Source organism: Solanum tuberosum, unplaced genomic scaffold (assembly GCF_000226075.1).
Source record: "Solanum tuberosum cultivar DM 1-3 516 R44 unplaced genomic scaffold, SolTub_3.0 scf00110, whole genome shotgun sequence".
Classification (NCBI taxonomy): Eukaryota; Viridiplantae; Streptophyta; class Magnoliopsida; order Solanales; family Solanaceae; genus Solanum; species Solanum tuberosum.
This window is the reverse complement of record NW_006239037.1, coordinates 1,123,861-1,134,858: the sequence shown is the minus strand read 5'-3', so window position 1 is coordinate 1,134,858 and position 10,998 is coordinate 1,123,861. Positions and strand designations below refer to the sequence as shown.

Genomic DNA, 10,998 nt, shown 5'->3' with positions numbered 1-10,998 from the left:
GTGGTAATTACTTTCAATTAGATGGTAAAAATAATTATTTTATTTGATAGGAAAAACCTAAAAAAAAAAAAATTTTAAAAAAGAAGAAAATAGATAAATAGATTTCTTGGCCTTAGAGAGCGCCACATCAGCATGTTTGATATCCACCTTTATATATATAGATTTGTTGATTCCTTTGTATTTTTATTATTATCTTTTTGTGGTTCACTGCGTGGCAAAATTGGAATTCATTATCGTACTATAATAGTATTAAAATTTGCCTCGTTACAGTGGGTTTAATAATGTATTAAAATTTTATTCTGACACCATCTAGGCACAAATGCGTAAGGCGTTGATCAAAAAGATTTATTTTTTTAGAGTAATTTACTTTATTTTAAAAAAATTATGTTTGATCATGAAAATTTCAAATTTGAAAAATAATACCTATTCTTGCTGAGTCAAACTAAAATATGCAAATAATAAACATAAAGAATATAACACCAAAAAAAATAATCAATGTGGTGATTTCTACAAAGTCTGACAATATCTCTCGAAAATATAATAATAATAAAATTAATGTGATATTTTCTATAAAGTCTGACAATAGCTTAATTTATACGACTATAATATAAAATATCAATATGACTAAAATAATGTGATGCCATCAATAGTTGATTTATTAGATTTTCTTGATTGATTTTGCAGACCTATCAAAGACTGCTCACTTACAAAATAGATCTAAGCATGTGTTAATGGACTAATGACATCCCTACTTTAAAATCGAAAAGACGATACAGGCTCATCCCACAAACTACTACAAATAAAGACTACAATTTATTTTGCAACTCACTTTCATTTGTAAAATTATATTTTAATAGTTTAAACATAAACATTGTTTCAAATTTTTACAAAACTGTAATTAAATATAATTTTATTTCCATAAATTTTAAATAAAATAAAAATTATTCAAAAATTTTGGTCAAAACACCTACTTAAAGTGCTACTTGTGACCCCAAAATTTAAATGGTGCATATCTAGTCCCACTCAACTGAACATACTACTAATATTATATTATATATATTGTACCAATGTTGGAATATAATACTAATAATAGTATAATATTAATTTAATAACATTAAAAAAATGGCTAATTTGACGGTATAGATAAACACCAACTCTAGTAGGACCACGAGCACGAAGAACAAGTATGATATATTAAAAAAAAATACATATTTTGTAGTTTCTAATTGTTATCCTAGTATGTTCTAGAGTTTTCCAGACGTTAAAATTTTTAATTATCTTTTTTAGTTTTTAAATTTTTTTAATTTTCAGAAATTGCAGAGGGTATGGTATACTGTTAAAAGAATATTTATTTTTATAATATATAGTGGAGAATAAAAGATAATTTTCTTCAACATTTTACAACTAATTAAATGAGATTGATTGAGAAAAAAATACAGTAAGTGCCAAGTGCCAACTGCCAAATATAAATTTCGGCTCCTCGATTTATGCTAAAGGATAAAGGCGTAACCATCGGCGGCAAGATATTTTTAATCCGTTGATCTTCCCTTATTTGATTTTACATGAAAATTAAAATTATTTTTAAAAACATATCGTCTAAAATAAGTTAGGGATGTTTGGATGTGCGAAAATTGAATGGATCAATAAATCAAATCAAAATAAATGATATTGCTTTATTGCTATCGGATTATTAATGGTCTTATAAAATAAATTATCGGGTTATCGGTTCAATTTTGATCTTTAAACATTGATTAAATCAATAACTCATTAAGACGGTAATAATTTTCTACTTTGCCCTTGCATACCTTGCTAGTTAGTGCTTTTATTTATACTGTATTTGCCTTTTAGCTTACAATTGACATTATTGTCATAGTGCTTTTATTTGTGTTGCACTTGTATAGTTCTTTTCACATTAGTTACTACTGTTTTTGTTTTTATGAGCATTATGTAAAGATACATTATTGTCCCATCGTGCTAAATTATTGGAATAATCATATATTTATCTTATGAGCATTTTTTCATGTATAACTTACATAAATCCCATAGTTTTAATATGAAATTACAATCTATCCCTCATTAGTTTGTAATTACATTAATCCCTTAAAAAGTAACACAAATCGGATACATAATATGTAGCTCGGATACATATAACATACATTGAATACATAATATGTAACTCAGATACATTAAAAACTAGCTCGGATACATAATATGTAGCTCGAATACATTAAATACTGGCTCGGATACATTAATATGTAGCTCAGATACATTAAAGAAATAAGGGATTTTAGAGGTTTTTAGAAATAGAAGGTGATATTGGAAATAAGGGAAACAAAAGACGTGTATTTCAGTAATTTTTCCTTTTTTTCATTGGTTAAATTGAAAACCGAACCGTTAAGGACCACAAATCAATAAACTGAAGACTGATAAAAAAGTAATCTTGTTGATTTAGTTATTGGTTAAGCATATTTAAAAATCAAACCGATATACCGAATCAATAATATATAAAATCAAACCGCACTAATCGATACACATCCCTATATATAACTGTGTGTTACTATAAATAATTTTTTTAAGAGTAAAATGAATATTTTAAAATATAATTATTACTAGTATGAAAATATTTCATTTTTTGAGACTAACTTATAATTGATACACTCATGTACGAGTATTCAATAAGTATATAATGATGAACCTAGCAAGATTAATTAATTTTTTTCATGTGTTATGTCTAGATCGAGACTCACTCTAAAATCTAAATGTGATGCGAGCTGATCACACCACAGATGATGAGAACACTTTGTAAGATAATTTTGCGTATGATAATATATATATATATATATATATATCATATGTGTGTACTTTATTTGAAAGAACAATTTTTATTTTTATTTTGGCCATGGTGCCCCAACTATATATGATAGCCTTAATTACTCTACATGAATGCCAAATTAGAGTTGAAATATAATTTTATTTATTAACAAAATTTAACATATAATATATTTACATAAAAAGAAAATTTTAACCTATTTATACGTTATAATTTGCCAACGAGAGGGTGACAATTCACTCCCCTTGAATAAGGATAACTTTGTTATATTACTATTTATTAAGAAAAATCCAATCACACACCAAAAATAAAAGGTACAAATTAAAGTCCTCTAGCTTTACATATTTTTGTGAAAATCTAATATTGAAAACTCTCTTCTTTTATGTGCTTAATTTGTATATATAATATTGTACTCTGCATGGAATTGAGAAATTGTCACGGTTTAATTAGAGTGGAAATTTGATTTGTTTTGAGCAGTGTTTTAAAAGGTGGGGATGTGACGCGAGACGTTTTATGTAGTACAGGGCGAGACGTAATCCCCGAGACACAGGGTGTAAGTCTTATGGATCTACGGGGTGTAGTCTTATGTATATTCAATTTTATAATTTTATTACTAAAAAAAAATTAAAGTAAAACTTTCAATTATTTTACAAATAAATTTTATTAAATAACCTATAATATATATATAAAAAAAAAATGATTTTTATTTGAGAAAGATATTAATCACCAATAATGAAGAAAAAAAGTATTACCATTACTATCTGAGAAATATCATTACACCAATGATAAAAATATGATTTAAAGCAAAACAATTCAAAAATAATTTAAGAAAAACTCCCAATGCATACGTTTTTAAGCCCAGGCGTACGTTTTTAAGCTTGGAGCTTATACCCCAAATTTTAGGACTTACACCCTATGGATCTACGCCTTACATTTGCGCCCCGATGCGTTTTTGATGCGTCCCGCTACTAGACTCACCCCAAAAAACATTTTTGAAAACACTGATTTAAGACATTCAGAGACGTCTTCTTTTTGCTAATATGATAGAAACATGTAAAATTGACTTTTGTTATAAAATAAAATAACTAGCTTAACAAACTGGATTAAATAGGAAGAACAATGAGAACAAAACTTAAATAGCACTTAAAGTAGATGAGTAAAAGAGAGAATTGTATGGAGTGCACTTTCTTTCTCATTTAAGAAAAGCTATTTATAGCCGAATTTGTTGAACAAATTTAGTACCTAGGCCATCAAGGAGTAATGTGATGGACCAAAAGTAGCCTACCAAAGAGTGAATTCTATTCACATGAATATTCACCCTTTATTTTAAACGCTCCTTCTTAGATGTCCATGTAAAAGATTAGTCCTAGTGAAAGAATAAATATATACATAGTCATTTCTAATATGCATTGCTTGCTGCCTCATTAAAAATCTTACCAGAAAAATTCAGTGGGAAAAAATTTTGGTTAATGAAAAAAGAGTACACTGCATATTTTACTTCCCCTGATAAGGACCACGATTCAAATGGTTTAGTCTTCACATTCCAATATTGTCTACCATCTTCTCAAGAGTTGAAGCTGGTAATGATTTGGTGAATAAACCCGTTGGATGATCTCTTGAACAAATTTGTTGTATATCAATATCACCATTCTTCTGGAGATATGTGAAGGATAATTTTGGTGAAATATGTTTAGTTCTATCTCCTTTTATGAAGACTCCTCTTAATTGGGCTATGCATGAAACATTGTCTTCAAAGAGGATCGTGGGTACCTTGACATCACACTTCAAACCACATCTTTCCTTGATGAAATGTATTACTGACCTCAACCATACATATTCTCCACTTGCTTCATGAATAACTATTATCTCAGCATGATTTGAAGAACTAGCGACAATGGAGTGCTTCATAGATCTCCATGATATAACAATACCTCCGTCTGTGAACAAATAGCTTGTTTGAGATCGAGCTTTATGTGGGTCAGATAAATAATCTGCATCTGCATGACCAACAATATCTGCACTATCTTTGTTAGTATAAAATAAACTAATATCACTGGTCCCCTTTAGATATCACAATATATGTTTAAATTCGTTTCAATGTCTTCGTGTAGGAAAAGAACTATACCTTACTAAAAAAATTAATAGAAAATGTTATGTCAGCTCTCGTAGTATTAGCAAGATACATAAGTGCACCAATTGCACTAAGATATGGTACTTCAGGACCAAGAGGTTCCTCATTCTCTTTTTGAGGTCGAAATGGATCTTTACTCACTTCAAGTGTGTAACTTCCTATTCCCGTCGTTATGGATAAGTAAATGGGGAAGAAATTTGGGCCAGCAATTTTTTGAGTAGTAACTTGGAAATTTTCAGCCTAGGCCAGACTTGGACGAAATCTGAGTTAGATAAGGTCTAGGGTAATCCGGTAATGGATATGGGATTAGATTATGAATTTAATCATTTGTGTGGATAGCCAAGACGATAATGAGTCTGTACGATATTACAAAATCAAATTCGGGTGGGTAGAACTTCCGTAATTGATCTTAGCGTGAAATAGTGGTTTTAGAATATCAAGGTTTGAGGGTGTGTTGTAAAATGGGGACTTGAAACACAAATTTTGAGTCTCTATCTTCGTGCAAACTGCCACGACGAGATCATTCCTGCTATTGCGGGCCAGTCGCGAGTAAAAATGGAAAAAGTCCCAAAAATGTTATTTTTCTGCAAACTTCGTTCTTGGAAAGCAAAAGGGCGACCTAGGGCTATTTCTTCTTGTTTTTCACTAATTTTCGCGCTAAAGGTAAGTCAATTACTCCCCTAATTCGTAAATTGATTCTTAGAACTTAGAATCCTTGCTATTTAACCTTGGGGAGGGTTTTGGCTTTAAATTTAATAGTGGAAAAAGCCCTAGTTGGGTGTTAGAATCATGGAATCATCCAAGGGTTAGTATTTGAATATAATCCGAGTAAACTAGGCCACTATTATTGATCATTTGCATTAATTACTTGTTTTAGACCAAGAACAAGCTGAGAGACTCCGGAAAGGAAAAGTTCAAGTTCCTTAAGAGTGTTCAGGCTTGGCTTCAAGGTACGTAATAATTTGATTTTCCGTTTGTGTTATATATGTCTGCTAACTACTCCATTGTAATCATGCATGTAAGTGAATAAAGAAAGATGAAATGACTCTAATGAAATGACTATTTGTGATTCTGTAGCATGCAATGAACCGTTACGTGATTGTACGACACAAGTGTGTAAATCATTCATTGTGGTGCTGATTATGTTTGTGATTGTGGTTGATTGGATCGAGTGTCATGTTCTGACACATGATTGGATCAGGTGTCACGTTCTGACACATTATTGGATCGGGTGTCACGTTCCGACACACTAAAAGTTTGAGTGTGGGTTCCATGGGAGAACCATCATTGACTGTTGCATTTGAGATTTGATATTGTGAAACTGATATATTGAGCATGAACTGGTAAATTGTTATTCTTTCTGTATATGTGTGGTTTAATATGAAGTAGTTACTTGTGTATGTCTCATTTACTGGAATAGTCGCGCGATTCTACCAGTATACCATTGGTTTGTGTACTAATACTGCACTTTCTCTTTCTTTGTTGAGTACATGACATCTTTAGACGGCTGTTGAGAGACCTCAGCTAGGAGATCACTAACTTGTCGAGTTCAAGGGTGAGCCAGTTCCTTCAGGCTACCATGGATTATATTCATCTAGGATCTTAGTCCATTTCCTTCGGGCTTAGACCTTTCAGAATCTTTACTTTATGTTTAGTTATTGTGGGGTTGTATCCCCTTATCTTAGACTGTTTAGTTAGAAATTGTGGTACAATGACTTTTAGGTTTTAGGGGTTGAATTTCCATTTGTTTATGTTTGTTTTTGAAAACTTACTGAGTTTATGGGAACTCAAATTTTAAATTAATTATTTAAACCTGTTTCCACATCTTTAAATGCCCGTCTTTCGGTTAGTATTGTTTAGTTGGGTTGTAGTAATGGTTCTTCCACCAGAGGGTTAGTATGGGTGCCAATCACAGCGGTTTGGTTCTTTGAGTTTTATGTACATTGGAGTTTGAAGTATCGTTACGTTAATGTGATTTATCTTGGGAGAAAATAATCCTATACCTCCAATACTAACATGGATCGAGTTTCTTAAGAATACACTCTAAATTCAGTGGACTCGAATATAATTATATGTTTCATCTCCATTTCTAGTTTATTTTATTTAAATTTTCATTCCTAAAGCCAACAAAAGGAGATTTTTTTTTATATGGAACATGGACAATTGGACATGATTCATTTCTCACAAATAGAGACAAGGACACTAAATGGCAAACAAATTAAATCTTTGTCAGCAAAGTAGTTACAAACCGCCACTTGTGGTGAAATCTTGATTCTGATGTAATTGGGATTTCTGTTTGTTACCTATGTCTTCATCATAAAGACAACAATCTATTCACCACACAAGCAAGGACAACATTTCAATATTACTTTGATGCCGCACTCGTATCAGTTTCTTCAAAAATACATTACTTTTGAAGAATTCAACATGCACTCGTTGACATTTTTTATTACCCAAAATGACCTTGAAAGACCATAGACTTGATCAAATTCTGCATAACCTATGCCTGCATTTGGATCCAGAGAAAAAAAACAAGAATAAGAGGCAGAGATGTAACAAAGGCATTGAAAGGAAACCAATAACTGAGAACATAAATAGTAACCAGAAAAACCAACAAGGGATTTTCAGACTTGACTCTTGAGTCCTTCATGAATCTATCCTGTCAATGAAATTAAAATAAAGTTTACAAGAAAGGCCTAAAGTTGCACAGAAAGAGACTAGAATATTTGTTCCGAAAGAAAAAACTTACCAACGAGTAGCTGGTTGATCCATATAGCTGCTTTCTTCATTCGTCGTTGAAAACTTGAAAACTCACTACACAGAATCAAGACACATAAGTTAACTAGTAGTAGTAGTAGTATATAACACAATGTAAGTTCATACAAGATTTCGATGTAACGGTCCAGCTGATGAATGAGTTCTTGGAAAAGCACATGAGACAAAACTAGTTTTAGGGCTTTTACTAAGGTCTCGAATAAAAGAACCCTAACCTTTCTGCCAAGACATCTACATCTTCCTCTTCACGGTCTTCATTTCCAGACACGTCCTCATCGTTAAATAGCTCTTCCCAAAACCCCTCATCAAGTTCTTTATCTGTGTTGCCAAATTGTTCAAGCCCTTCTATCGTGTACTCTTCTTGTTGATCTTTTCTTGCTCTACCAAATCCCTGCATTTCTAATGCAAGTGCTTCAAGTTCAGACACTTGGAATCCGTTAGCCTCTCCGAATTCCAAGGGTTCTGATTTGATGTAATGGCTAGATCCTCCAACATGTAATGTACTAACAGGACCTTGATGATCAATAGGTCGTCGCCTTTTCTTAGTTATATCCTCTTCAATTTCTATTCTCTTCCCTTTTTGATGGATTAACTGATGGACAAACTCCGGATTTTGCATAGCTCTTGCTAAAAAATTCATCATTTGTTGCTGCTTCCTCTCTGTTCCTTGTAACTTTACCTCCAAAGATCGAATGTAAGCTCGAGTATTCTGTTGATTCTGTCTAAGCTTCACTAGTTCCATCATCAATACTTGCTTGTCACGCCTCAATCGATCAATTTCTCCATCAAATCCAAATCTTCCCAATTCGACACAAGGACCGAGACCTTGCTCTGTAGGAGAATTAGGCGTTTTTCGCCTCTTGATGTTCCTTAGAAGATGCTTACTCCCCTTTAGAAATGCCTCGTTTGCGAATTCCCATCTCTCTGGATCAATCTTTCTAAATCCCTGCAACAATCAAATCCCATCTACAGCTTAGTATCATCATCTTCCAAATTTTTCCAAGATCCATCTTAGCAAACAATTCTTGACACTAGTGCTTTTTTTTTTTTTTGGGTCCGCAGCACGATGAATATTTTAATATGTTATACCAACCACCAGAACTTGAAGGATTCATCAGAGGAACATCACCAGATCTTAATTCGTCTGAAATTAATAATAAAAAAAAAACACAATTCTAAAAAGTTAAGTTGCATCCATATATCATCACATTAATACTCCAAATGGGATTTTATTTATTTTTGAGATTCTCCTTCCTACTAATAGCCTTGTTCACTTGTGTGTTCACAAAGATTTAGCAATCAGGAGCAAGTAAGTATATATGAACGAAAGTTTCCCACTTGAAAAAAAAAATGTATTAGAGGAGTTCATTGATTTTTGACGAAGTTATATATATATATACTTACATAAGTATTTAGCTGTCTGACAAAGCTTGAGAAATTGTTGTGTTTGAAGAATCTGGGAAGTAGTGTAGTTGAAAAGGCATGAGGATCCCAGACTACGAAGCTTTGACCTCCTCTGTTCCAAGAAACAACATGATCTATAGTTGAATCATCCACCATTTCATATGTCTTTGTAAGGAATGGTGGTGGACCAATGTCATGAAGCCCTTCCATTGGTTGTGGTGTCAGCGGTGGGGGCTCACCCCCACCAGAACTTGACCCCGGGAACTCCTCTTTAACAGAATACAATTGATTCATCATCAAGAAACAGGGGAAAATATATGTATTTTTAGGAAGAAAAAAGTTTGGATTTTGGATTTTGGAAATGGAAAGTTTCTCTTTGGGTAAGGTAGTTTATGCAGTTAGGAAGTTGAGTTATTTTAGTGAATAAATTGCTCTGAACACCATGGATAAAGAAGCTTTGGAAGTAAGTGCTAAAAGGCTATTAATAAAAAAAGAAGAGTCAGCAATTCCACCTATTGAGTTGCTAAGAAATAATTTTAAAAAAAAGATAATACTAATAAAATATTGTTTAAGTGGAAGGTTCTAGACTTCTAGACATTTGGGTGTGAGCATCTTCCTCCTATGCAATTTTTTATTTATTATTTCCTCCGTTTCAATTTATGTACGTAGTTTGATTGGACATGAAAAATTAAAATAGAAAATTACATTTTATATGTGTGGTAGATTTAGTCATCTATATTGATATTATTAGTAAATATTTGAGAGAATGTGTAATACTTTTTAAGATGGACTAAAAAGAAAAGTGTGTTAAAACGGAGCGGAGAGGATAATATATGTAATCTAATTTTTTTAATAATAAGTAGTTTCGAAATTGGAAGGAAGAGAAGGTTCTTTATAAGAAAGTTCTGGAACTTAGGTATGGTTGAGGTGTGGTTTGGGCCCACAAGAGTTGCAAGTTGCAAGAAGTGGTTTTTGAAACAGCAGTTTCGGGCAACTTGATTGGTGGGATTGTGACTGCCTTATTATTGATTGACATCATTAAAAAAAAATGAAAACTATATACTATCAAGACAAGAAAAAAAAACAAGAAAGGGGGTTGGTGGAAAAATATCATGCAAAAGGTGATAGAGATTATATTATTTTCACTTTGTTTATTTGGTTAAATTGTTCATAAGTTTTATTGATTTAGAAATCTTATTTTATTTACAAATTATGTTGGATGAGACATAGTTTTAATATTATCTTTATTCTACCTATATATCATGTTAAATTGTTCATAAATTTTATAAATCGATTAATATTGTTAAGAGCATGTTGTGAGAGTAGTACTTCCATTTCACATATTGTTAAGGTGTCCACAAATTTTACTAAATTAACAAATTCTGTATTTTTTGATCAATTATTTACAAATTTTATTAAACTTTAATTATATTTTCATTCAATGTTTGTATTTTTTTCAAAAATATTTATTAAACTTGAAAGATGCCTTCAATTTGAAGAACATTTTTTTAAAAAAAAAAAAATCTCTCTACGCGAGAGCTTTCATTCTCATTGAAATGATGACAATATACAGATAGAGAAGATATTCAGACATTAATTTAGACTATCATGGTAACAAGGATGCCACTGACCCCGAAGAGAAGATTGTTAATCTCTCATGGTCTGTGATAGATCGTGTTAATCGAAATCTGCTAATTACGCTAGAATTGGAGTCTTGAAAGAACTTCTAGAACACGATTTGAATTCAATAAAAGAAGAGTACAAGGTAGTATCAATACAAATCATTAAGTATTGGTATATATTATTGGCCGACACAAATTAAAAACAAGCAACATGTAAGACAAACAACAAGTAATTA

General features: G+C 31.6%; 1 protein-coding gene across 7 annotated transcripts; it reads right to left on the bottom strand.

Annotated features, from left to right (window-relative positions):
• Nucleotides 1-7,098: 7,098 nt before the first annotated feature.
• Nucleotides 7,099-9,651, bottom strand: LOC102601052 (heat stress transcription factor A-7a-like). 7 transcript variants are annotated; one of them, XM_006349660.2, is made up of 5 exons: nucleotides 9,141-9,651; nucleotides 7,952-8,682; nucleotides 7,711-7,775; nucleotides 7,577-7,615; nucleotides 7,099-7,467 (listed from the first exon to the last, which is right to left on the bottom strand). In XM_006349660.2, the coding sequence occupies exons 1-4, from the start codon at nucleotides 9,435-9,437 to the stop codon at nucleotides 7,608-7,610; spliced, it is 1,101 nt and encodes a 366-aa protein (XP_006349722.1). In that variant the 5' UTR covers nucleotides 9,438-9,651; the 3' UTR covers nucleotides 7,099-7,467; nucleotides 7,577-7,607. The 7 variants fall into 7 exon arrangements, 6 of the variants coding, with proteins under 6 accessions (XP_006349722.1, XP_015165188.1, XP_015165190.1 ...); XM_015309704.1 differs by having other exon boundaries at nucleotides 7,377-7,467; nucleotides 7,577-7,620; nucleotides 9,141-9,650; XR_001473717.1 differs by having other exon boundaries at nucleotides 7,381-7,467; nucleotides 7,564-7,620; nucleotides 9,141-9,650.
• Nucleotides 9,652-10,998: the final 1,347 nt, after the last annotated feature.